We start from the raw sequence: 26,590 nt of genomic DNA, 5'->3' as shown, positions 1-26,590 counted from the left end.
ATATTTGTGGTTAGAACCTGCTGAAATAGGAGAAAGATAGTGGTGAAATACTTTGTAAAGATATTATTAATAACCATCATATATAATGTTCTAATTCTGTTCCAGTCCTCTGAGAAATCTTTATTCAGTCAAAAAACACTTTTTTAATGTCATATTTTCCTCTGAACGGAACGTCATCAGGCTGCACAACGTCACTGTATGAACTTGCCGCAAACAAAGTTCCCTCAGCCAATAGGAACCTACTACCGACCCCTGGACCAATCAAAGTCAAACTCCAGACAACGCGGGTTCACTTTCAGCCAATCACCATCGGGGTGTGGGTGACGTAGTTCCGTCAGCTGTTCTTGTTTGTGCTCCAGTTTATTTTCCTCCGGGCGGTGGATGTCCGACCCGACCAGAGAAACGCTCCGACACCGAATCTGAGCGTTCATCGCCCGGCGAGAGCCTCCAGCCGGGCCCCTGTCCCTCCTCACTCCTCTGCCGCTCCACTTCCCCTCTGAGCTGGAGCCGTCCTCCGCCGCAGACATCGAGGGAAGCGGTGAAACGGATCCCGGGCCTCCAGTCCAGTCCGGAGGGGGGGAAAGAGGTAGCTGGGAAGCGGGATGGAGGGCGCGGACGGAGCGGGCGAGCCGGGCCGCCGCCGCCAGTTCGGCTGCGCCTCTTTCAACCAAGACTCCACGTAAGCAAGCGGCTCGCGCGAGGATGAGTCATCCGAAGACCCGTCCACGGAAATAGCTACTTTCAGCTGACGAGTGGCTGAAGTCTGTCCACAACCGACGAGTTCTTCTCTTTGCTGACGTTAGAACCAGCTGGTACCTCCGACCCACCGAACCCAGCGGTCCCAGTTACCGAACCAGTCGGTAGTTTATCAGCATTTGGGCTGGAAGTGAAGCTGTGGGCCTAAACACTCCCACATCCTTCCATATGTTTGCTCAGTTTGTGTTGTTCTCGGCCACAGAATGTACTCAGAACAGGCAAAACATTACGACCACCGACAGATGAGGTGAATCTCTTCTGTTATCTGCTCACCATGACCAGCTCTCCGGTATGGTGGCCCCTGCTTTTTTGGGGGGGACATTTTGTTCTCAGAGCTTTGGTGGAGGTAAGAAAGACTGACCTGCATCAGGCTGAGATGGACCAGAGCTGCAGCTCAGTATGTAGAGCATCAGCATCACAATATCAATATGTGCAACATTGCACATAACAAAGGACAGTATGGAGGCTGCATGCTACTTCCCTGTCTGATATGGAGCTGAGAGAGCAAATTCAGAAAGCTCTGGGAAATAAAGGTCTTAGAACATGTAATAATATGATTATTATCGGAATATTCTATAATGTGGCAAATTATTGCGTTTTCCTGAAACCTTCAGACATGTCACAGATTGCGTGCATGTTATAGAAACGGTGATCATTTCCGGCTGCGGAATAATTTGAGAAGAAAAGGTCTCTGAATTTTAATCCAATGGATTATCTGTGCAGGGGCGGAGCCAGAAAAACATTCATAGGGCAGCCAGGGACTGATCAGCCCCAGAGCCACTTTGGAGAAATATATTCTGCCTAATCACTTCTGCCTCCTACTGTTTTGGAGGGGAACTGTTTATTCCAATGAGACACGACTGGTCACTTCTCTCCATGGGAGCAACCAAAAGCTTGGCTCCCTGACTCCGCCCCTTCATATGTGGGATGTTTCTGAGTCTGAACCTAACGGCTTCCAGAACCGATACCATCCACTGCATCTTTGACTCAGACTTTGATGAATCCAGGCTCTTTTGGCAGCATAATGGTGGCTCACCACATCATAAGGCTGTTAGTGTAGTTACCTGATGTAGACAGAGTGCAGTAATCATGAGTCAGCATTATGAAGCTGCTGCTGTAAGTTGGGCTGGAGTTGATTACCAGCTCAGCTCCCATGAACAGACGCATAGAACCTGTTGAATTCCCACCCTTATGTTTGGATTTGAAACAAAAGGGCATCTAATCCCTTATGTGAAATTGAACCAGCTGTGCATGGATTCCTCACTTCATTTATAAGAGCTACACAGCATGACAGACCCTCCACCATGTCCAGCATGGCGTGTTTTGTCACTGCAGTCCTCTCCAGTTCAAATCCTTTTAGAGTTTGATAAGCTACACCAGATTGCTTTTGTGATGGTCAGACTGAACAGCGTGAACCAGTTTGGATGTCTAACGGCTGTGTGTGTGTTGCAGGTCACTGGCGTTGGGAACGAGGAGTGGCTACCAGCTTTTCTCTCTGACCTCGGTGGAAAAACTGGACTGCATCCATGAGAGCGGTCAGTGACCGATGCTCAGTCTGGACCTAGCTTCCCTCCGTGGTTAACGTTCAGTTTGCCTTTTCAATCATCAGGAGCTACGCTAACTAGCCTTAGCATTCACATGGCAGGCTGTTTGGTGAGCCAGCTATAGTGTAGCAGAGGTAGGGTGTGAGCGGCATGTAAATGAGGGTGATTGACAGTGCTAAGACTCTCCTCCTGGCTCTGATTGGTTGCTTCTGACTGTGTATTTCTGCAGTTGTGCTGGGAGGACCGAGAAAAGGCAGAGGAGTTCAGTTCTTTTAACAGATGATCTGCTTTATATAATACTACGTCAAAATGATAAACGTAACAAATATGTAAAAAAAACATATTTTTTATAAAAACTACATACTTTAAACTGAAGGTCCAGCATCCAGAATGTCAAGCCAAGTCACCCAGGATGATCCGCTGGTCACGTCTGATAGATGGTGAAAGAAGATCTCTGCTCTGTGTTGTTTTCCAGCGAACACTGCAGACGTCTACATCGTGGAGCGTCTGTTCTCCAGCAGTCTGGTGGTGGTGGTGAGTGCTGCCACGCCGCAGCGGATGAACATCTATCACTTCAAGAAAGGCACGGAAATTTGTAACTACAGCTACCCCAGCAGCATCCTATCCGTCAAGCTCAACAGACAGGTGACTCGCACCGTTTCAGCTCCTGGTCTGTCAGTCGCGTTTAAAATAACAAAAAAAAAAAAAGTCCGTCAAAGTGTGGGTTGATGCTTTTGTAGACTGAAAATATTGATAGACAAAAAAAGAACATTTAGAGTTTCAGTCTTTACCCAACATATTATTTTAGTTAAGATTTCACTGCTTTCATTTCTAGTAAGCTGTGTAGAAATGAAAGGAATTCAAGTCAATTATTTGAATTCCTTTCTTAGTCTGGAACCCAGTTCCTCCATTATTATTATTATTATTATTATTATTATTATTATTATTATTATTATTATTGTCACAGTTCTGATTACAGACGCGCTCCTGTTTTTTAGCTTTTGTTTAATATCCTTCAGCTTCATTTTGCTGCTTATTCTAACCGGAGGGTGAGCAAAGAGCAAATACTCTGCGATGTGATTGATGTAAAAGTTTATGTTCAAGAACTAAACAACAATAAGGGTTGTGGTATGGAGCAGGTTTCTGCAGATCACTTAAGGTTCTCAAACTCCCTTATATGAGGTTGCTGGTCCAGTCAGCAACCTCATATGAGGTCGACCCAAGAAGAAGAAGAAGAGATGGAATAAATATCTTAGATGTGATTGAGATACAAATCAGAGTGGGTCAAACGGTTTTCCTGGCAAAGAAAAGCTGACAGCACAAAGTCCTTCAATGAGGAAAATAAGTCTTGTTCTTGGAAAGTAGAATATTTCTGCATAATATACAAAAGAATCAACATTTTAACAATTTACATAATCCTGGATTACTTTGGATTACCCTAGCATATTAAAATAAGTGTTTGTCCTTATGAGGAAATGATTTACACGGCTTGAGACCGGCTGTGTGCAGACTGTTCATCTGCTCATCACGTTGTTGGAAGAATCTCTAAAGGTCAAAACTGACGTCTCAAACTGGCAGGAAGCAGATAAGGAGCTTCAGTGTCTCAGCAGACAAATGAAGCGTAACTCCACATTTTCTCGTGATCTTCCCTAGAGCCGTTTCCTCCCCCCACAGCTGCAGGTGGCAGTGCTGAGGTCCCTGTGGGATTTTTCATCAGAAGCAGTCGTTCTAACTGCAACTGTCCCGTTTCTAGACTCAGATGGGTTTGTTTTTTTTTTAAGAGAACAAACGACGTCATGAAGGCAACATAATGCCGAGAATCTGTGGAAAGAACTTCAAATATGTTCACAGATCATACTCTCAGTAGTTGTTAATGATCGTTTGGAGAGGGCTCTAAAAACAATAAATCCTGTCACTAAGTCTCCCAAACAGAAGTAACGTCTGAATATCTCTGGTAAACATGCAGCATGATGTCAGGACAGAGCAGCAGATCATTCAGAAGACGTGATTGTTGCTCTTGCAGACTATCTACCAGCCGAGAAATAATATGTGAATATATATGATGCTTTTTTTTTATTGTCACTCACTTCTTTGGGTCAAAAGAGGACAGAGTTTGTGTTGTTAGTGGGAACTTTTGGCTCCTGGTGGACAGAAACGTAATCTCTGGAATGTAGAGACGCTCTCCCTCTGGTTTCTCTGGAAATGTGAGCAACAGGCTGCAGATATCTGAGACTCTCCTCGGTGGACGATGTTCTTGAACGTGTCTTACAGAGGCTGGTGGTGTTCCTCGAGGAGTCCATTTATGTCCACAACATTAAAGACATGAAACTTCTCAAGACTCTGCTGGACACGCCGTCCAACCCCTCAGGTACGGGGAGAGCATTTCTAATATTTGATTTCCTTCTTTAGCTTAAAGAAAGACAAACTGAAAATGACTCTCCAAATCTCCACTCATTGCCATGTTATTTACATTTTGAAGTGTAAACCTGATCAGCTTTTCAGGACTGTGTGAAATGAAACGGTGTTTGGAAATGTCCCGGCCTCCTGCAGGTCTCTGCGCTCTGTCCACCAATCAGTCCAGCTCCTACCTGGCGTATCCTGGCAGCGTCGCGTCTGGGGACATCATTATACATGACACCAACAGTTTGGTAAGAGCCGTGTCAGCGCAGAACGTACACTGAATGCTGTGCTCAGGAATTCACTAATCATTTGGTTCAGTAGCAGAGTAATAATGCACCAATCATTTCTGATTGATTTCTGATCTCCAGGTTTTGGAAAGAGCTGAAATGAACAATATTCTGATTTTTTTCTGATTTTTTTGTAAACTTCCTGCCAGCAGGAGTCATAATTATTTGAGCGAAGAGTTGGTGTAAAACTTGAACTCTTTCATGATTAGTAGTGAGACATTTCAACCTGGCCTGAACATCAATCATCAAGCATGTTTTGCTCCAACTCATCTGGAGTTCTCTCTGTGCTTAGATACGTGTTTGTCTGCAACAGTTTGTCCTGTGACCCGAACCCTTTTGTCCCGCGGCTGCTCCTCCTGGAGCCGGTGTAAATCTAGCAGAGCGTTCCTGTTACTGTAAGATAACAGACAGCAGGAACCAAAACAAGCCCTGCAAGTCCATTCCTGGAAAGTACAACAGAGAGGTTTTCTGAAGGGTCACACGACGCCTCTTCCTCTGTTCACTGGACCTTATACAGAACAAAGAACCAACTGTAATCGTGATTGAGTGGAAATAAATAGGATAATGTAGGTTCTGCTTGGATTGTTGCTGGCATATGTTTTATCTGTATGATTGTTGTATTTGTACGTTTGTTCTGTTTAGAAAAGGAAACATGCAATCACAAAAAAATTCCCCCCGCAAAAATATTCTGGACATGGGATGACTGAGAAAATGTTAATTAAAAAATAATTAAATTACAGGCTGGATTCTTCGAAAGAATTTCGGCGGGAAATTATGACTCTACATTACACAGCAGCTTTGTTTTCGGGGGTTTTAAAACCTTTTCACACAGGTTTGTTTGTGTGCATTCAAAAGCACGAGGGTCTTTTCCTGAGACGTAACGGCTGCTTTCATTTCAGAGCACAGTGGCCACCATCCCGGCCCATGACAGTCCGCTGGCGGCGCTCGCCTTCAACGCCTCAGCCACGAAACTCGCCAGCGCCTCGGAGAAGGTGAGCCCACCCACGCTAGCACCTCGTCCAGCTCCGTGAGGCAAGCATGGAGATTTGGATTCATCCTGAGCGCACCGCTACGCCCATTTAGCAACAGGCCCTCGTCATTGTGACCTCACCGCCATCGTTTCAAAACTTTCCTCATCTGACGTACTCCATTTTCAGAACAGCAAAAGCTTAAAAACATTGGAACAAAAAAGGAAAACTGAACAAAAAAAAACCCAAAAACCAGAATGTGAATCCAAATCCCAGTGAAATATAGAACTCTAACAAGTGTTGAAGCCAAGCAGGTGCAATTTTCATATCGCCAGAATATATGATTGAGATGATGAATGTTTCTGCTTGTCTGCACCCTTATTGAAACGTTAGCTAACATTGTGTTTAAAAAAAAGAAATGAAAATGACAAGCTTAGCATCTGTCTGTCTGTCTGCAGGGGACCGTGATCCGAGTCTTCTCCGTTCCTGACGGCGAGCGTCTATTTGAGTTCCGCAGAGGCATGAAGAGGTCAGCGCTGTTCCACATCACTTTAGATGCACATAGTGCTGAGATCATTTCCTCATGCTGCTGAATGAACAGGAATGCCTTATGATGACCAGCAACGATCCAGCTCCAGAGCAAATGACTGAGTGGAGGATGATGAACAGATCTGCTGAGAAAAGATGATGATGATGATGATGATGATGATGAAGATGATGATGATGATGATGATGATGAGATGATGATGATGATGATGATGATGATGATGATGATGATGATGATGATGATGATAGATGTGTTTTGGATGTTTTGGAATTTATCGATCAACACATTGACAGGAAATGGGGGGATGGGAAGATGTGCAGAGACTGGGAATCAAACCTGGGAGTTTTTCCTCCCTAACAGCTGCTCCCCCAGCTCTCCATTAATAATCAATTTTTTCTGCAGGTATGTCAACATAAGCTCCTTATCCTTCAGTTCGGATGCCCAGTTCCTCTGTGCCTCCAGCAACACAGAGACTGTTCACATCTTTAAACTGGAACAACTGGGACCAAGGTGAGCCTGCAGAGACACTAAACAGACTAAATATTGGGAAACTGTTAGCTTCCACATTGTAGCCCAGATTTAGAAAGGAACATTTGTCTCTGTCTGAGCTGTGGTCTTCCCTATCGTTCAGTTTAGATTATTTGCGAGACAAAGCAGCTGCAGTTCATATCTGGTGCTATAAAAGCCATTTCTGTGCAAATTCAATTCATTCCAATATTCACTAATAACAAAGACGCATTCAGTTCCAATTTTATGCACTTCAGACCTCATTAGAATGCCACACACTTCGCTTAGCTGATCGCACAGCAGAAAAAACGTTATGTGAGGACTTCAGCAGAAAGAATTGATCATTTTAGAAACAGCAGAGAGAAAAGGCTTCCTTTTGATCAGACAAAGAACTAGAAATAATATGGCTCTGGAAAAAGTAAAGAGACCACTTAAAAGGACTCGTTTCTCTGATTTCACTCTATATACATGTAAATCTATAGATGTTTGGGTAAAATTAACATTGTTCTTTTATTTTATGAACAAAAGTTGAGTATTTATTTGCAGAAAATGAGAAATGGTCAAAATAACAGAATAAATAAATAAAGCAATGCCTTCAGACCACAAATAATGGAAATAGAACAAGTTTGTATTCATTTAGAAACAACAATTCTAATGTTTGTACTCAGGAATAAATATTTTATTTGAATTTTTGTTTTACTGCCCAAATAATCAGTGCTAAAACAGTGGAAACTTAGGATCATTTTAACAATTAAATAACTATGTTTTTTGGGGGACCTCTAACTGTCGTCCTCTCTCTCCAGTGCGGAGGACGAGGCGGCGACCTGGTCAGCCTACATGGGGAAGATGTTCTCTGCAGCCAGCAGCTACCTCCCTGCTCCGGTTTCTGGCATGATGAGCCAGGACCGGGCTTTCGCTACCGTTCACCTCCTCTCATCTGGTCAGAGGAACGTTTGCACCTTAGTCACGTGAGCCCCTCTCTCTTCCTCACCCTCTCTAACACGACCATGTTTGTGAGAGCTGAAGACACGCGTAGATAGTCGGATTAACGTGTCGCAACATGTTTCAGGCCAGTCTGGAGCTGGTGAAACGATGTTTTCTGCATGAGGTTAATCCTAAGTACTTGGCTTCCGCTGCTCCTTTTCTGTGGGGTCTTGGATGGAAACTCATGGTGATGTTTCAGGATCCAGAGGCTCCTGCGGCTGCTGGTGGCCACCGCAGACGGCCAGCTCTTCATCTATAACGTGGATCCACAGGATGGAGGCGAGTGCCAGTTGGCTTACAAACACAGGTGAGGCTGATCCAAATCCATCTGACCACATGTACCACACTCACATGACATTCATGTGTAGTTACTTCTTTCTTGTGACTGTTTCCTCCTTTGTGTGTGTGTGTGTGTGTGTGTGTGTGTGTGTGTGTGTGTGTGTGTGTGTGTGTGTTTGATCAGGCTCTGTGGTGTTGATGATGAAACGCACGGTGGAGAGATGAAGTCAGAGGGGGGGCAGCTCACACAGGAAACACACTCCTCTCCATCTTATGCAGAAACTGCTGCCTTACCAGCTTCTGGTCATGCTACTGCCACCCTCACTGGTTAGTGGTAACCAACTGTACTAGTTAAGGACCATGACCTACCTCAGCTTTAAACCTTGTAGTGTGTAACTCTTACAAAATGATGTTTTTCCATATTTGTTGAAACTGTAATCATATTCATGAGACAGATACTCTGTGAACAGATCCGACCAAAAACAACCAATCACAGCCAGGAGGCGTGTCTTAGAGCACTAGCTGCCACATTAGTATTGCTTTCCTTGCTAATTACTATCTGTTGATAATTAATGATGGTTTAGGAAGACTGGACGAACGCTGCCAGCTTTTCTCATGTCTGCCTTTGTTATGTTCCTGAAGTTAAAGTCAGACTAAACGTCTGGTGGTGGCTGGACAACGCCTTATAAATATAAATACCGGAGATTAGAAATTGGCTCCAAAAGTCCAACCGGTGCATCTTCAATCCAGCATTTTACTTTCTTTGCAGCAATTGTGAAGCTGCTCAGGAGATGGATGTGTTGTGCAGAAAGAGTTTTTTTCTATATTTCTTGTAATGACTGGGGTTCTTGGAGAGACTCTAAAGCTGAGCAGAAGGCATCACACACATCCTGCAGCCATGCAGAGTCGATGAGTCTGAATCACAAATCGGCTTCTTCACAGAAATCTAATATTTTTTACCTCTACCGGCTAAAAGTTCTGAGATCTCTTCCTTCCTTTCCCACACCCATGTTTGTTTGAGTTCTTGGAGATTTTGGGATCATCTTTTCTGGACAACGGTTTGTTTTTGAAAAAAAAAAAAAAAAAAAAAGAAGCTCAATCTGTTGTTTATGCACGCAGTATCGCTCTCATTGCCATGGTTTTCATCATGTCACATGGCAGTAAGTAACACAAGTAGCATCAGAGGTCAAGTGAGCAGGAAGCCTCTGTTAGAGAGTGGGACAAGCTCCCAAGAAACCCAGAAGAAAAAGAATCAGTAGTAAATACTAAGGAGATCCTTCACCCATCTTCTAAAAACAGATTTAAAAAAGATATATTTTTTACTCTCTGAAATCAAGCTGATTACTTGAACAGGAAAGATGAATTCTTGCTATACCTTTCCTGGTAATAAAGAAAAAATTGAAATATTGAAATGAAGATACAACAATAAATGCAGGTTTTCTTATTTTTGGATGAAATTATATGCACTAAATATCCACAAAAGAACCAGGAGTTTATTTTAGATCTTTTGTTTTTGTCATTCATTTTGGAAACCTTGCGCTTTTTCAGAATTTGCTTCAACATTGTGAGTCCAAACAAGAGATCTGACTTTAGTTTGGATTTGGAGACATTCGATGTGAATATATAAACTTTAGAGGAAATTCATTATTCTTTTCGTGTTTCTACAAATCTGAACATCCCATAGAAGATCTATCCTCCCACTTTTTTTTTTGCAAAAAATGTTTCGTCTTTGATTAGAACCTAAAGATTTAAATAAAAAGTACTTCTCAGCACTTCTCAGATTCTTGTTTGCAAAGAACTGTGAGAAACATCAGTTTCTCCTTCACCATGATTCATTCCTTTTTTTTTGGGTCTGTGACATAAAATCAAAAATACTAAAGCTTGTTATAATTCATCAAACAGTGAAAGGGATGAGGGAAATTCATTTGTTTCCAATGTTCTATGAATTCTCCTTCATTTCTAAACTTGCTTCCTGTCCAAACAGCCAAGCAGCTTCCAGACACGTGAAACAGCAGTTCCACAAACCGTGGTCATTTAGCGGCGAACGTGGGACAGTACGGTGGTGAGGTCTGAGTTCTGGGGATCTGGAAAGTGTTAATGATTCCTCTGTCTCCTCCAACCTGCAGGTTACTCTGAAGACGGCGGGGCGAAACAAGGGGACGTGATTCCTGAGCATGAGTTTGCTGTGGGGCCGGTGTGTCTGGACGACGAGAACGAGTTCCCTCCTGTGAGCAACCAGAAGTGCTGACTATCAGCCGTAGACTCACTGCAGCTGATTGTAAGAAATATCTACAATCAGCTGCAACTTGGCTACTTTCTTGATGAGTTCAGAAACAAAGCTTTTTAGAAAAGGGATTTTAATTACTAGTTACAAAGTAATGATAACTAGAGAACTAGTCTCTGAAAAGTGCACCTTGGCACAAGCATCGAATGTTCCAATGAATGCATAATTCTCGTTTCCACTGAACATGTTGTAAGCGATTATTTATGTATTGGAAGCTCACTTGTGTTTCCTGAAGAGTTCAGAGCCGTGCACATGCAGACAAAGCCGACCGAGTGTTTGTGTGTTTTTTGTAGATCCATTCTTGCCGCGGCGGGTCTGGAGGTGACCAGTGCTGAGTGAACAGAACAAATCCGTTCTCTGAATTTCAGGGAGGCAAATAAAAAGAGGGAAACACCTGAAGGCCACGCAGCAAGGAAAACAACCCGGAGATGTCATTTCATCAGAATAAAAGCGTTTACTCTAGAATTACCAGTTGAACCAGTGGACAGAGTTTGGGATGCTGAATGACCAACACGTCTGACTTTGCTGGAAACATGAGATGCATGCTTGGTAGGAAATATAACCACAACTTTGATTTTATCGTGACTTGTCAAATATACAGTTGACATGCGTTATTGTAGCAGAATTAGTTTTGCCTTATCATTTCAGTTTCCGTATCACGTTCGTATTGTTAATAGTGTCCCTCTCATCGAATGCATCCAGTGTTTGTGTATGCCTGCTGGAGGACCTTCAGACGGCGGATAAGTACTGTATGTTTCGTTGTGCCTCATATTTTTTTGTAAATGTAAAATGTATTTTACTAATTGCACAAGACCAAAAAAAGAAGAAACTAAATAATAAACTAATAGATGACTGAAACTATGCAAAGCAAACTAGTTGTCCTGTTTTGTATGTATAAAACTGAATTCATCAGTTTATGGATGATTGTGACTTTTCCAAAAATCTTGTCTATTTTCCAAAATTTTTTTAAAATGGGACTTTAAGGATTACCTAAAAACAGTCAATATCTTACCAGAAAGAGTGACAGATCTGTCAACCCTTCTGGTAAGAGACTGTCCCAGTAAACTGAATGTTTACTGTATAGTGTAAACATACAGTGATTGGATGTTTACATTGTTCACTTTGACATTAAAACATTTTTGTTGTTTAGAAAGAGGCAATTGTTGATCATGATTGATTTCTAAAAGTAACAAAACTGTAAAATATCAAAAAGTGGGTGAATACTTTTCTCGGGCACATTTTCACTTTTAAAGATGTCCCATTGTTAAAAAAAAACAACAAAAAAGCAGTTTTTTCTCTGGTATACAGGCAGAGGTTGGACATTTGTGACGTGTTCAAAGTAATTAACTTTGCCCGGTTCTTGTTATCTGCAGTGGGGCAAAGTATTGCACAGACTTTTGATTGCAGCAGCACTGGTTCTTCAGTTTGCAGTTGCTGGCATGATATTTCTGTCTGCGTCGTGTTCTCCAGAGTTCAGGGTGTAGCTGAAGTCTCGCCTAATTACAGACATTTCCCCTACGGGCGTTTCATAGGATATCCTTGATCCACGCAGAACTTTCCCATCCAGGCCAGACTTGGCATTTTGATTGGTAAGCTGTTTCTACCTGCTGAATCCTCTTATCCACTGTCTGCTCCAGCAGCTCTAAAGTCCACTGCTTTCATTTCTGACATGTTCTCATTTCTGCTTTGCTGCTTTCAACTGAAAGCTGCAAGGTCCTGACATCCTGCGATGCTCGAGCAACTAGTAGACCGCAGCCTACAAAGCCGGCCATGAAATTGCTCAACTTCATACAAATCTGTAGTTGAGGTAGCCACTGTTGTTGGCTGAATCCATCCAACTGGACAGACAGCATGCGAGGACAGAAGGCAAACAGTAGCTCTGTTTTTTTTACTCATTTCTAAAATAACATCTGTTCTTCTGCACCGTTTACAATGCGATAAACTGCATTGTAAACTTGTCATTATCTTTTTCATTGTTTAATATACATGCACACTGTGGAGACTTTTGAAAAAGTGATCCAACCCATTTGCAAATCTCTTGGCTCATGAGTCCTATATGTCCATTTCTAACAACTGTACAATATTATCATTATTTCTAATCTTATTTTCTTATATGTTGTTTTGCAACATTTAAGGAACTCTTTGTGTGAACCTGATAATCTGTTGCTGCTGTTACACGTGAATTTCCTCTTTGTGGGACAATACACACAGGCTGTTTGGTTTCTATTCTGAAACCTCCAACATTTTTGCTGTGTGAGAAACAAAGATCTTTGCAGCAGAGTGAGAAGAAACTTGACTTTCTGCTGCATATTGAGGTGCTCTCTTCTTTGTTTGGAACCGGGCGCCCTGAGAGCCGCCTCTGGCAAGCTGGATTTTCACACACAGCTTGACAGAAGAAATGCGCAACACGCAGCATAGAATGAAATCAAACATCTTCGGGGAGTTGGACATATCTGGTGAAAAAATGAGACTTGTGCAAATGTTGACTTTGAAAAAAGCAGGTTTGAAGAGATTAGCTAGAATGGTTAAGATGTTTTTTGCATCTTCCTGGATCCGGTCAGTGCTGGATTACATAAGTCTTTTAATCAGACACTGTAGCCTGCTGGACTTTGAACGTGTGTAAACTATAGTGGCATCATTGGCTACACAGAACAGACATTGATCTGTCTGCCTGTCAATCCATCCATCACCCCTTGAATAATTCATGGGACATTCAGACCATATGAGACAAGTTTCAGGCAGACGTCACTTGCTTTTGTCACAAACCTACTCAAAGCTCTGTGGTTTCTGTTTTAAAAATGCATTATGTCGTTGGTGAGCATTATGCGCCACCTGCAGCATCTTAATGATTTTTTCACATTGATAAAGACGTGCTGCGGTGCCCTATTACGATTTAGGGCAGGACCTGGTCCAGCCTTATCTTAGACACACCCCTGCTTCTTTCAGAGTGGTATATCATGCTGGTGAACATTCCTCAGCAGTGCCACTGAGTGACCTGACAAAAAGGTAAGTCAATTGCATCAGACGTGTTAATACCTGCTCAGTTAGTACAAATATGCATCATCAGCATTAAAATTTGCAAAGTTAAAAGTTGCTCATAAGGAAACTTGGGAGTGTTTGTGTTTATTTCTTTAAAGGCTGGGTGCTTACATAATCGTTGCACTCATCTTTTAGGACAAACTCAGCTTAGGCAAGAGCAGCATAAATATTTTAAAATCTTATTTTAAAACAAAATGATGCCACCAGTAACCTGCAGAATGACTATTATTGGAATATTGTCTGGCTTTGCTTCAAACTAGTAACAAGAGAGGAAAGGATTCTCTAAAAGCGTCAGCAAGAAATATTGATACATTTAGATTTATTCAATAGATTGAATTAAGTTCTTAATATTTACAACCCAAGTCATTTTAGATATACCTGACTTCATTCTGCTGTTCTGAAGTTGATGTATCAAATGTTTTGGTTTTCTATAGCTGCATTCAAATGCAAAATAAATTTGTGATATCAGAATCTTTTTAAACAACCCAGACAGACGCAGCAGGCTGGAATCTTTCTCAAACAGGAAACTGTCTCAAACCTCCTCCAAACCTCCTCCAGACTGGAACAAACCTGTCCATCCTCGCCGCGCAGCGCTCCCAGCCCGGGCTTTGTCGCGCGCACCACCTGGAGCTGCTGCCTTCAAGTTCAATCGCGAAATTTCATAAGTTACATTCTTCTACATTATAAAAAAAAAATCCCCGAGTTGGTTCTCGTTTGGACGCAAACACGCGAAATAGCATCCATGTCCCCCCTCGTGTCTGATAAAAGCTCCAGTTGGTCGGTCGGTCTTCTTGTAGAGTGAGACATTATATTTTCATGTTAACGTGAACGCAACATGAGCCGCAGCTCGGCTCGCGGCACGTTGAAGATGAGCGCGCGTGAGAGCGAGACAGACGCAATGAAGAACGATATAACGGCGCGTTCATGACCCGCGTGCTCGTGTTTGAATACCGGCTTGAACCGGTAAAGAGCTGCCGAGACAGACAGACATAACTCTGAAGACAAAGGATGCTGCTGCGGAACAGCGTCAGTCACGGAGGAAGTTATATTTAACAAATAGTTCCGGACAAAACAAAATCTACATATGGGAATAGTTTTAGATGCGCTAATTCTTTTTTAACCGTAATTGTTTTAATTACAAGAAAAATAACCATCTACAGAGACCTTAATGATGCCAAAATGACGAGCGGATAATAGTAACAGAGTCCAGAGGACCCAGGAGGTGCTGCGGTCAGCTTGTCGGTAAGTGTTCATGTTGAACTGGATGCTGGATGCTAACAACTCCCGACCACAGGGCAGCGGCTGACCGCCACCTTCACTACAAACGCAAGTCTTGCGGGGAAATTAACTTACTTAATACTGATTAAATTGAACATTTATTGTCTTTTCATTTATGTTCACTGAGACATTTAAAAGTCAGTTAAAAGTCATGTCACAGCGGCTGAGCTCAGCGTGTTGCTGGGCTCTTCCTGTTCTGTGGTGAGAGACGGACAGTAAGTTTGCAGCCTGAGGCTGGAGTCGAGCCTCCAGCAGCGGCGGCTGAGAAACCCCTGACAGCCCTCCTCCTTCCGCCTCTGCACTGCGGACAACACAAACACATCACCGGCCCTTTTCACTACACAGGGGGGAAAAAAAGCCACTAATCCGGTTTAAATGTGAGAACAGGCCTTTGAGCCAAATGCCACGCGAGGCTCTGTGAAAACGCTCCATTAAAGATCCAAATGTTTTGTATAGTGTTAAGAATTAAAAAGAGGAATAACTTGATTTAGCTCGTTAATTAATTCTTTGTCCCGAATTCCTGTGTCTGTGTAAGTGTGCAGAGAGAAAAGAGCAATCATACGACGTCAGACTTCAGATATTCAGAGTTTTATCCAGAGAAATTCAATCCAAGAAGAACTTTACAATAAGCATCTCACCTAGAGCAAAAGTCCAAGACATTACAAAACAAAGACAAAGAACTGAGTAAAAAAAAGACAAAAGAATTACAGAAGATGCATCCTCCGGGAAACTCTCACTCGGCATAAAGAGATTCCAACTTCTGCTGTGAAACAAACCATTTTTATAGACTGCGTATTCTCCTCATTTAAATATATGCATTAGGAGGTGTGTTCTTTTCCTTTGTGTGGGCTGTCTCAATGTTAATTTTATTACCTCCTGCTAAAGAGCCCCAAAGGCAGATATACGGAAAACCCTTCTCGTACCAGCCGCTGTCCAGTTTGATATATGAGTGCAGCTGCAGCGCTATCTCTGCCTCAAAATGTTTTCACAAGAAAGTAGTTTGTATTTTTAACCAAGCTTGCACACAATGTAATGCTAAATAATGACTATAAGTTTGGATCTAATAAGTAACTAATTAAAAACATGCTTAAAGAAAATATAGTTAATTCTAATATAGATAAAATTATTTATAAAAAGTTTTAAGATCCTAGTGAACTTTGAACCATGCTCAGGAATTTGTTAATTGCCTGGCAGACAGGCTCCCTATGTAAAGAGAAAGAGATTCAAGAGTCTAAGACTGTTTTCTGATTAGGAATTTCTGTAAGTTCTGAGAGTCACCAGCTGTCCCAGTTTGGATCTGTATCTAAGTTTATCTTAACCTAAAAGTTAACTTATGTACTATTGTGCTACTTTAAAATTCTTATTTCAACATTCCCCCTTTTGATCTCTTTAAAAAAGAGATCACCTAAAGTATGACCATACTTACCTGGGAGCAAACACATAAGGATTTAACAGAAAGATTAACATTCCCCCAACAGACATAACCCAAAAAGCTCCATTTCTCCACCATCCAAAAATAACAAGACTTGATCCCCCAGTCACATCAAAAAGAAGAAAAACATACATCACAGAACATCAATACAAAATCACAAAAACACAAAAAAACTTCCTGTCACCTAAAAGCAGTAAAAAAAACATCCAACCTTACATTAAAATAACAGTAAAAATAATAACAGTACAAACTACAACAGAAAAAACACAACAATGCTGTGAAGAGAAAAATAACACCAATACATACAGTCACACACTTATATTAAACAATAATGTCTTTACTTCTTTATGTTGCTTCGTGTCCATTGATTGTTCCTGAAAGATATAAAATCTTTGGTGAAGAAAAATTAAAAATTCTGGAGAAAAAATAGGAAGAAATGTTCGCAACAGTTCGCAATAATCGGCAACTCCTTTCCTCTTGAACCCGACAGTTTTAGCAGGCGTCCATCCTGAATATGCGAAGCTCACTGAATATTGGATTATTATGCCAACACAGTGAGTGTAATGGAGGGATTTCATCCTCTCATTCAATCAGAGAAACCCAAAAAATGATTATTATGCCTGTTTTTGGGCCTCAAAACGTTGAACTCCAGGAACCAGAACGTATAGCAAGAATAAATCTGCTATACTTCTGGCCCTGAGTGTGGCTCCTCCTCTGGGTCAGAACTGGGGATGAAAACGCTCTTCCACTTCTGATGCGAACTGAAGATCCTCTGCTGTCCCCATCAGAACCAGGTCTCTCATCCACACTGTCAGTCGGAGCGGCTCGGACGTCCTCTCCATGACTTGGTAGAGCTCAGTGAAGCAGAAGTCAGACTACTGCCGTTTTGATGACCTTCCGCCTCATTCAGGTGTATCCTGATGCAGATCTCTTCTCCGACCTCTCCTGTGACCCCTGGTACTCCACAAACTCTGCTGCTATTAACTGTAACTCATCAAACAAATCTTTTATGAGATAAATGTACAGGGTTACCTGTCCATCTGGGAGTTCTGACGGCTGGCCCTGGAAATCTTCTGATCTCATGCTCGTACGAAGAGAAAAGCCCTGTAAATTTATTAATGGACATCCTAACAGACAACAAAGCAACAGACAATATAGCAGGCACTGCAACTACCCCATTAAAATTTTGTCTGTGCACAGATTTTAGCCAATTTTGTATTTTGTTCCATTCAATCCCCACGTTTGCCTGCAACTTATGGATAATATATTGTACCAAAAATAAAATGATTCAAACCCAGGATTTTGTTCCACTTCCTGGAGATCCTGATACCTGAAATGTAGCATCAACCTACCTCATTAGTTCCTGGAATCCATCACTGGAATCTAATAAGTAATCAAATCCTTGTGACAGTTAATTGTACTGCTTGTATATAAAAACATCCTGAGAAATGGTTTCAAAACACCTCAATACCTACCTGTGAAAACCTACCCGTGTCGTTCCCTGTGTTACCTGAAAAGAAACATTAATTCTAATATTTTCGGGGAGAATCACCTTATCAACCGGACCTGTGACGGTTTCTCTCATGACTCGGGCCACCACACACAAAAATGATGGGCCAAGGCCAGAGATTACTATAGTGACATTTATTTTCTATCTGTTCAGTGTATCGGAAAATTAAGCAATCAAGCACTTACTTCTAACTCAAATAAACTATTAAAGTAAGTACAAGAATATAATAAATAAATTTGTAATTAAAATACACTCCAAAATTTATCCCGAGAAAACGTCTGACTGAAAATAGATTTGAAAGCATGTCAACCTAGACAAGAAACACACATGTGCATCCACAATGAACAGTCTCCGTTTAAGCTGCAAAAATAAGTTATTGATGTGCATATTTGTATATATGTGCGGGCTGTATGGCACATACTCTTTAATTAGATGTCATCTCATGATGGCTCTGCTTGCCTTCCACATAGATAGTTCTTCTGGCGAAACTCTGTTGATGTTGAATGATTTTACCACGTGGTTCTGTTCCACCTATTCAATCAAAATACTTACCATTTACAAACTTTTATAGCTAAGCATCAACGGTCCTTGCATGAATCACCACAGAAGCAATGCTTTCTGCAGCTCTCTCATTTCAATCTCATGTTTTACTGGAGAATTATCTGCTCTCCCCCTTTTTCTGAAACAGAACTGCTAAGAACATCAGTTCTGTTATAGAAAAATCCAAATTAAACGGCAAATTATAATGAGCAGCAGCAGATAGCAGGAGATTATCAACACACTAAATCAAAATCACATCTACTGAAAATAGACAACTAGCCAAGTACCATTACAAAACCAAATTAAACATTCCTAAATAAAAAAACAAACGTCTGTGGAAGAAGTACATCCCACAAACGGTCACCTTGTGTAAGGGAAAGAAAACACATCTCTACAACCCTGGCAAGGGAAAAACTAAATAAAGCGCTATCAAAATCAACATAAAAATATAAGTCAGAGAGGAACCTAAAAGTACTGACCGGCACTACAAGGTTAACAAAGTCAAAGCAGTCTTCTACAAATCATGTGTCCTGCCAGTTGTCCTATCTTCCTGTCTCCAGAAATTGCTGTAAATCAAATGGGAGGACGAGGTTGTAAAACCAAATGTGATTGGTGTGATGTCAAACAGACCGTGATAACGAGGGAGCAAAAGACGTCCCAAAACCAGTGTTTACCCAGACAATTCTTGTTTGTTATATTTTATACGTGTCAGTCGATGGAGAGAAAAAATAGAGGAGGAGAAACTATAATGTTCAAATTCAAAACATATAAAAGGCATTTTACCACACCACCTAAGTCCTGAACTGTATTGCTGTGTTACAGAACCAAAGAAACATGTGTTACTGCTTCGTCCTGCATGTTAAACCAATTGTACCACAGTCAGACAAACTGCGGCAGCAACACTCTCTGGTGCCACAAAATAACCTGAGAAACCACTGTCCAGCCCCTGCCAACTAAATGTTCCCTCAAATTGCTCCTGATACCATTCAGACTGGTTATATCCTAAAAACAGAATGACATGAGACAGGTCAGACTTCTGCCCGTAGGTGTAAGTGCCTGGGTCGAGGGTTTCCAGAGGGGTGTTCCTCCAGCGGCTGCAGCAAAAACAGTTCAGCAGTGCAAGCCGCAGAATATACAGTCACAGCAGAATGCATGTCGAAGGCATCACAGTGTTCATAGAGGTGGCTCCAGCATCCACCAAAAATGACAACAAATGTCCAGTAACTCTCATGTGATCAGGAGTTTCCCATCAATCCCCTCCTCCACAAGTCTCTGTGGGGTGTGTTCATAAACTGAACTGTGAGGTCAAAGTCCACCATGTCCTGAGACCACTGCAGCATGTGGGGGTGTGCAGGAAGCAGGACACACAACACATCGTCTTTCAGCAGATGATGACGGCCCATGGGGACACTGCAGAGCTCAATGTCCCTCCTCGCCACGGCAATGACAAGTGTTGAAGCGCACACTCGTCCTCCATCCACCCCTTTACCTGACACCTGACCATCCGGGCATCTGCCTGCGACTGCCCGGATGGTCAGGTGTCAGGTAAAGGGGTGGATGGAGGAGTTTTATCCAGAGAAATTCAATCCAAGAAGAACTTTACAATAAGCATCTCACCTAGAGCAAAAGTCCAAGACATTACAAAACAGAGACAAAGAACTGAGTAAAAAAAAAGACAAAAGAATAACAGAAGATGCATCCTCCGGGAAACTCTCACTCAGCACAAAGAGATTCCAACTTCTGCTGTGAAACAAACCATTTTTATAGACTGCGTATTCTCCTCATTTAAATATATGCATTAGGAGGTGTGTTCTTTTCCTTTGTGTGGGCTGTCTCAATGTTAATTTTATTACCTCCTGCTAAAGAGCCCCAAAGGCAGATATACGGAAAACCCTTCTCGTACCAGCCGCTGTCCAGTTTGATATATGATTGCAGCTGCAGCGCTATCTCTGCCTCAAAATGTTTTCACAAGAAAGTAGTTTGTATTTTTAACCAAGCTTGCACACAATGTAATGCTAAATAATGACTATAAGTTTGGATCTAATAAGTAACTATTTAAAAACATGCTTAAAGAAATATAGTTAATTCTAATATAGATAAAATTATTTATAAAAAGTTTTAAGATCCTAGTGAACTTTTGAACCATGCTCAGGAATTTGTTAATTGCCTGGCAGACAGGCTCCCTATGTAAAGAGATTCAAGGAGTCTAAGACTGTTTTCTGATTAGGAATTTCTGTAAGTTCTGAGAGTCACCAGCTGTCCCAGTTTGGATCTGTATCTAAGTTTATCTTAACCTAAAAGTTAACTTATGTACTATTGTGCTACTTTAAAATTCTTATTTCAACAATAGTTAGACAGGAATCGATGAAATAGAAAGTGATATTAATACAGTCACATCGTATCTGTCCAATTTTAAAGAAATGAAATTTTTGTAACTTTTGAGAATTTCAGATGATTGAAAAACGATTTTCATTTGTATTTGCCCTGGTAAATTGTATTCCAATTCAAATTGGTATAAATACAACCAGGTCGACCTCCAGGGGGCGCTGTGAGGTTCAAATCAGAAAATCCTCCTTTTTTTCCAGAATGTTTTCTATTTGTTCTCATCCTTGTTCCTCTTGGTCCACATGTTTAGAGGGCTCCCCGCGTCAGTTCACCTGATTTCAGTTGATGGTTGATCAGAAAGCTTGGTGGTGGCAGACAGTCAGGTTCTGGTTCTGCTGGAGGTTTCTTCCTGTTAAAGGGAAGTTTTTCCCCTCCACTGTTGCAACATGTTCATGCAGTAGGAGAGAAGGCTGGAAGGCAATCTGCTGGATTTGTTGTTGTTTTTTTTGTTTTTTTACACAGAAAATCGATAGAAAACGAACATGAACAATTTGTAGAAGACAAAGACACCCCCCCCCCCCCCCCAGAACCCATCTCAGCGATTTTGTTGTGTGTGTTTCTCTCTTGTAGCCATGGAGACTCCCAGAGTACCTTGTTGCTTGGGTCCAAATGTTTACCCGGCTGTGCCGGACGGAGGCTGGGGCTGGGCCGTGGCCGTGACCTTCTTCATGGTGGAGGTCAACACGTATGGCGTCCTCAAGACCCTGGGAGTGTTCCTCCAGGATCTCATGGAGGAGTTTCGGGAGAGCAACAGCCGTGTCTCCTGGGTCATCTCCATCTCCGCGTTCATCTTTGCCTTCACAGGTTGGTCTCCATGGTGACTCAGAGCTTCCTGTATCCTGCTGGTGTTTCTGTTTTAGGGACCAAGGCATGGAATGGTTGCAGACGGACGAACAACGAGACAAGAACGGGTCAGAGAACCTGGATCAGGACTGAAATGATTCATCGGATTAATTGCCATCAGTGGATTATTGAAATAATTGCCAACTAATTTAGTAATTGATTAATTATTTGCATTTGAAAATGATCTGGAGTATCCAGACTCTAAAAAGTCCATTTGTTGAAATAGTAATTAAGTTAAAACTTTACAGAAAGATATACATTTTGCATTAAAGATAAAAAACAAACCTTTGTCTGTGAATCTGTTCACCTGGTTCACATTCAGTAAAATAAACCTTTTGTTGTCCAACTGTTAACCAGTCAGTCCAAACATATTGATTTTAGTCAAGCAGCAGGGCCTGAGCGTTTCTCATTAGATACACTTTATAAGTCTATCTGTAGCTGCGGATGCATGCTTTGCTACAAATAATCAAATGTACACTTTACTGTGTTTCAACCCGCAGCCCCTGTGGCTTCGTTGCTCAGCAACCGCTTCGGCTACCGTCCAGTGGTCATGATGGGAGGCTTCCTCATGAGTCTGGGGATGATCTGCTCCACCTTCACCAGCAGCATCAACCAGATGTACGTCACTGTCGGCATCATCTCAGGTAATCAATCTATCCATCCACGTAGATATAAATCTACGTCTATGTATAATCATGTGTTTGAAGGGACTTCTAGCAGTGTTGTGAATCTTTTGGTGTCTCGTGATTTGATTCCATTCAGAAATGATTTTCCATAGAGAAACCAAATGGTTTAGAGATTCTGTTTAAAAAAACATTTATTCAAAACTATTCTCTGAGTTTGCAATATAAAATAGTTCAAAACTAATGCATAAGCTGATGTATTACATTTCACCAGTTTATATTTAAACAAAAACAGGTTTGTGCATCAAATTGTGCAACTTAAATGACCAGCATTAGCTTAGCCTTTTCTTAAATAAAAAATATAAAAGAATTTTTCAAAGCACCTGTGGTGACCCAGTGGGTGTGCAGTACGACACGCATTACAGTCATAAATAGGAGAGGCAAACGTTTACAAGTTGAACGCTTCATAAAATCCATTTTTGAGCATTTTGAATCAATTCAGAATTGCAATTCTGTACAGAATGAATTTTTTTTTCTTCACCTCCACTGGACCCGTCTGTTCCTTTCAGAACCTTCTGGTGATCCAAAGTTTCAGAACCTCTGAAACACGACACAGTTACATCTCTCTACCCTCCGTAGATTTCTAGGGGTGACCCACAGAGATGCCTGAAGAGAAAGAACTAAAAGTGAAACTTCAGTGATATTTGGACCAAAGAGCATGTGATCCTCACTGCTAGCTCTCCCTCCATGTTTTCCACGTCTTCCTGTGCAGAGGAACTTAGCTAACGTCCCCACTCCTTCTTCTCTCTCCCCTTGTCTCTTTTTTTGTCTTTACATGCATTTTGTCTTCCAGCAGTGGCTGTAACAAACCTGTCCCACCTCCAGCAGCCTGCCAGCTCTGACAAAGGAGTGACCTGCCGGCTTGACCCTTTGACCCACCCCCCTCCTCCCATGCAGGCCAGTGGCTGTCATGTCCCCTGTTTCTTTTCTACTCTCTTCAGGGTTTGGCTTCTGCCTCTCCTTCCTCCCCACGGTCACCATCCTAGCCCAGTACTTCTCCAGGCGCCGAGCCCTCGTCACCTCCATCGCTTCCTCTGGAGAATCCTTCGCCATATTTGCTTTTGCACCCGGTGAGTTTTCCCTCTTTCTGCCCGTTGCAGCTATGGATGCAGCGATCCGATTCTTTATGTCTGATAACAATGTCTGAGGTTTTGCTTCAGCTAAGCCTCGGCTCTTATTGATGACATCACCATGTCTCCACAGCGTTCAGCAGACTGAAACAGGCCATCGGGTGGCGCTGCTGCCTCGTGGTCCTCGGCGTCATGCAGGCGTCTGTAGTTGTCTTCGGCGTCCTCCTGCGTCCAATCAGCATCGAGCCAGATTTGGTGAGGGAGGACGGCGACTCGGACTCTGAGTCGGCCTCTCAGAAGCAGCAGAGCGCCTATGAGCTGGAGAACGAACAGACCCAGACCTCGCTGTGCTCGGCCGTGTCCAGAGGCTCCGGGGACTCGGGCGTGACGTCCCTGTCCTCCTCCGACCAGGACCTGAGGGACAATGCTGAGGAGGTGTCACTGCCGCCCAGCCTGGTCCAGGAGGACCCGAAAGGAGGGGCTGGGGCCGGGACTGGGAGCCCCGCCAGGCTGCTGGACTTCTCCATGCTGAAGGACGCGTCCTTCCTGTGGTACTGTCTGTTCGGCCTGCTGGCCACGCTGGGCTTTTTCGCCCCACAGCTTTACATCATCGAGCTGAGCAAGAGCCGGGGCGTGGCCCCCAGCGTGGCCCCCAGCATGCTGTCTGTGATGGCCGTGGCTGAAATCGTGGGGCGCTTCTCCATCGGGGTGGTGATGAACAGGGTGGGTTGCAGGAAGACCCGCGTCTTACTGGGCTGTGTGGTCGCCATGGCGATGGTTCTGCTGGCCTTCGCCGTGGTGTGGGAGTTCTGGGGCCTGGCGGTGTGCTGCACGCTCTATGGCTTCTTCATGGGCACCGTGGGCTCCACCCACATCCCACTGCTGGCCGAGGACGAGGTGGTGGGCATCGGCCGGATGCCCGCCTGTGTCGGGGTCTACGTCTTCATCCAGAGCTTCGCCGGCCTGGCCGGACCGCCGCTGGCAGGTATGGTCAGCACGTCCACCGTTAACCAGTCCCTCCAGTAGAAACCAGTCATGCTAATTCACTCACACTTGGAATATTCAGCAGTCATCACAACTTTTCCCAATCGCTTTATTGTTTACCATATTTCCTTCTTTTCTGACCAATCACTGTAACCCAGCTGAATTTTGACCAGTCCCATTAGCTCCCTTCTAATGCAACTTCCTGGTGGTTTTTTTAATTGATTGCTTAAATTTTCTGGTTTTGTTGTGATGTCACCACAACCAACAACCACCATGTTGTTTTCCAGCTTTTGTTTATTTTGACTTTGACTTCAAGTCACAGAATTATTGAAATAAAAGCCAGTTTTTTATATTTTGATTTGTAACTTTTTAAAGAAAAACAGCAGGTTTTGTGAAGGTTATGGTCAGCAATATCAACTTTTTTGTAAGTCTATGTTATGGTAAAAATAAAGCTTCAAGATGTTGCTACTTTGTCCACGGCTTTTTGAAAAAAATCATTTTAGGCCACAACTATCAGATAAAAACATCACCACCTCCTGGAGGGACCGGTTTGTAAAGAGTGTACAGCCTAATGGTGCGTTCACACTGGTGTGTCAGTTGCATCTGTTTTACATTCAAAGTCTATGTGCAGGTGCATCAAGCGTCTAGTGTGGCCGATTTGAAACGTTGTGAGCGTTTGATGCGTATAACGAATTGACTGGCAACGGGAAACAACGGCTGGAGAGATTCTGACACGTCTGTTGCTCCTCCACATAAACTTTGAATGTAAACCAGCTGCGCCTGACGTTGTGACGTTGTGGTGTCAGGCGCTTGATGGTGTTTAGTGTGAACACACCATCAAGGGTCTGCATTCAAAGTACAGACGCTTGATGCACGTTGAATTTGAAGCGTTGGACACGTTTTGATGCACATTTAACGTGTTTGGTGTGAACGCACCATAACATCTGACTCCACTTTACCCTCCAGGTGTGCTGGTGGACATGACCAAGAACTACGGAGCAGCATTTTACTCATGTGCAGCAGGAATGGGGCTCAGCGCTGTCTGCCTGGCTCTGGTGGGCGTGGCCAAGTCTGGTGCGTGCCGCAGAACAAGCAGGAGCGAGAACAAAGAAGGAGAAGAAGAGCAGGTGTCTCAGGATAGTAAACCTTTAGACTTTCTGGAGGTGGACTTGATGGAAACCAGTCCAGTTGAACAGACTGAGGTCGTCTGAGGTCGACCACATCTGGAGAACATCTGGTAGGAACCAATAACAGGATCCAGACGGGAGCTGCTGCTGATCTCCAACCATCAGACGTCTTAGTGTCTCTTTGTGACGACACAGATCTGGATCCCGCTGGATGTGGAGCAGCTCTCTGCTGCAGCCACTTCAACATCAGTCATTATGTTTGTCATTTAAACTGTTCAGAATGTGTGAAGTTTTTTTTATAGCTTTTTTAAAAAAAATTGTTTTGTCAACTTTTTAATTAGGTGCCAGTCGGTTTACATCCTGTGAAGTGCTGAACTGCTTCCACTCTTTTTAAAAAAAAAATAAATAAAAACTGATAAGGCGTAATTTGTGGTGTCTGGAAATAATATTTCAGTTATTGGTCGATGCTGTGGTGTAAGGTGAGCCTTCAGCACCACGGACAGCAACACTGATCCATCAACACAGTCTGAGCCAATGAGATCAGATCAGCATAACGACCCTCACAGAACCACAGCAGAATCCTAGTGGATCCATCAGAGACATGAACGACTCCAGAACCAAACCCTCCAACTCAACAGAATTAAAGCTGCAGCACAAGACATTAAAATCTTTATATACTTTTGTTAATACTATCACTATAACAGAAGAGAGATCATCTGAACAAAAAAAAAATAGTTGTGCTTCAATAAATTGCTTTGAATTTAACAAAGATATAAAAAAAAATTAAGCTCATACTTAATATAGGTCACATTTGATTTTGTTTTATTTTGAAAGTTCTTTGGCTAACCTTTCACTTATTTGAATTTAAAGCCATATGACTTTAATTTGAATAATTACAGTAAATTAATGATTTACCTAAGGATAGAAGGTATCTATCTTTTGCCACAAATATCTATCACTCACAAAAAGAAGTTTCTCTAATTTTCCCTTAACTTTTAAAGCTGGCAGCCAAAAATGAGAGTGAACGGTTCTACTCTGTTCCAACTGGATCTTTCTGTCTCCAGTCTTTTCAGAGGAAGAGCATCTTTAGGGCTCAGCACTGCCCCCCCCCCATCAGTGAGCCACGTTACTTTCTGCCTCGCC

At 42.6% G+C, this 26,590-nt stretch overlaps 2 protein-coding genes across 6 annotated transcripts; both read left to right on the top strand.

Annotated features, from left to right (window-relative positions):
- Positions 1 to 201: 201 nt before the first annotated feature.
- On the top strand, positions 202 to 11,417 carry wipi1 (WD repeat domain, phosphoinositide interacting 1). 3 transcript variants are annotated; one of them, XM_055035353.1, is made up of 13 exons: positions 202 to 679; positions 2,209 to 2,291; positions 2,776 to 2,945; positions 4,572 to 4,668; positions 4,851 to 4,948; positions 5,887 to 5,979; positions 6,414 to 6,484; positions 6,905 to 7,012; positions 7,813 to 7,977; positions 8,193 to 8,300; positions 8,457 to 8,599; positions 10,399 to 10,550; positions 10,850 to 11,417. In XM_055035353.1, the coding sequence occupies exons 1-12, from the start codon at positions 603 to 605 to the stop codon at positions 10,518 to 10,520; spliced, it is 1,335 nt and encodes a 444-aa protein (XP_054891328.1). In that variant the 5' UTR covers positions 202 to 602; the 3' UTR covers positions 10,521 to 10,550; positions 10,850 to 11,417. The 3 variants fall into 3 exon arrangements, with proteins under 3 accessions (XP_054891328.1, XP_054891327.1, XP_054891329.1); XM_055035352.1 differs by having other exon boundaries at positions 206 to 679; positions 10,399 to 10,499; XM_055035354.1 differs by lacking the exon at positions 202 to 679 and adding an exon at positions 695 to 1,003 and having other exon boundaries at positions 10,399 to 10,499.
- A 548-nt stretch (positions 11,418 to 11,965) lies between these two features.
- slc16a6b (solute carrier family 16 member 6b) lies at positions 11,966 to 25,867 on the top strand. 3 transcript variants are annotated; one of them, XM_055035349.1, is made up of 6 exons: positions 11,966 to 12,145; positions 21,311 to 21,544; positions 22,084 to 22,227; positions 23,208 to 23,336; positions 23,470 to 24,321; positions 25,287 to 25,867. In XM_055035349.1, exons 2-6 carry the CDS (start codon positions 21,313 to 21,315, stop codon positions 25,529 to 25,531), a joined length of 1,602 nt encoding a protein of 533 aa, XP_054891324.1. In that variant the 5' UTR covers positions 11,966 to 12,145; positions 21,311 to 21,312; the 3' UTR covers positions 25,532 to 25,867. The 3 variants fall into 3 exon arrangements, with proteins under 3 accessions (XP_054891324.1, XP_054891325.1, XP_054891323.1); XM_055035350.1 differs by lacking the exon at positions 11,966 to 12,145 and adding an exon at positions 13,542 to 13,562; XM_055035348.1 differs by lacking the exon at positions 11,966 to 12,145 and adding an exon at positions 14,559 to 14,837.
- Positions 25,868 to 26,590: the final 723 nt, after the last annotated feature.

Source organism: Poeciliopsis prolifica, unplaced genomic scaffold (genome assembly GCF_027474105.1).
Source record: "Poeciliopsis prolifica strain line A6 unplaced genomic scaffold, Auburn_PproV2 SCAFFOLD010, whole genome shotgun sequence".
In the NCBI taxonomy this organism is placed as follows: domain Eukaryota; kingdom Metazoa; phylum Chordata; class Actinopteri; order Cyprinodontiformes; family Poeciliidae; genus Poeciliopsis; species Poeciliopsis prolifica.
This window is presented reverse-complemented; position numbering and strand designations above follow the sequence as displayed.

Excerpts from the sequence above, each read along its gene's own strand:
- slc16a6b (XM_055035349.1), top strand. The coding sequence starts at position 21,313 with ATGGAGACTCCCAGAGTACCTTGTTGCTTGGGTCCAAATGTTTACCCG. Across the intron at positions 23,337-23,469 it reads CATATTTGCTTTTGCACCCG|CGTTCAGCAGACTGAAACAG; the intron begins GTGAGTTTTCCC and ends ATGTCTCCACAG. Across the intron at positions 24,322-25,286 it reads GGCCGGACCGCCGCTGGCAG|GTGTGCTGGTGGACATGACC; the intron begins GTATGGTCAGCA and ends TTTACCCTCCAG.
- wipi1 (XM_055035352.1), top strand. The coding sequence starts at position 603 with ATGGAGGGCGCGGACGGAGCGGGCGAGCCGGGCCGCCGCCGCCAGTTC. Across the intron at positions 680-2,208 it reads TCTTTCAACCAAGACTCCAC|GTCACTGGCGTTGGGAACGA; the intron begins GTAAGCAAGCGG and ends TGTGTGTTGCAG. Across the intron at positions 8,301-8,456 it reads CAGTTGGCTTACAAACACAG|GCTCTGTGGTGTTGATGATG; the intron begins GTGAGGCTGATC and ends GTGTTTGATCAG.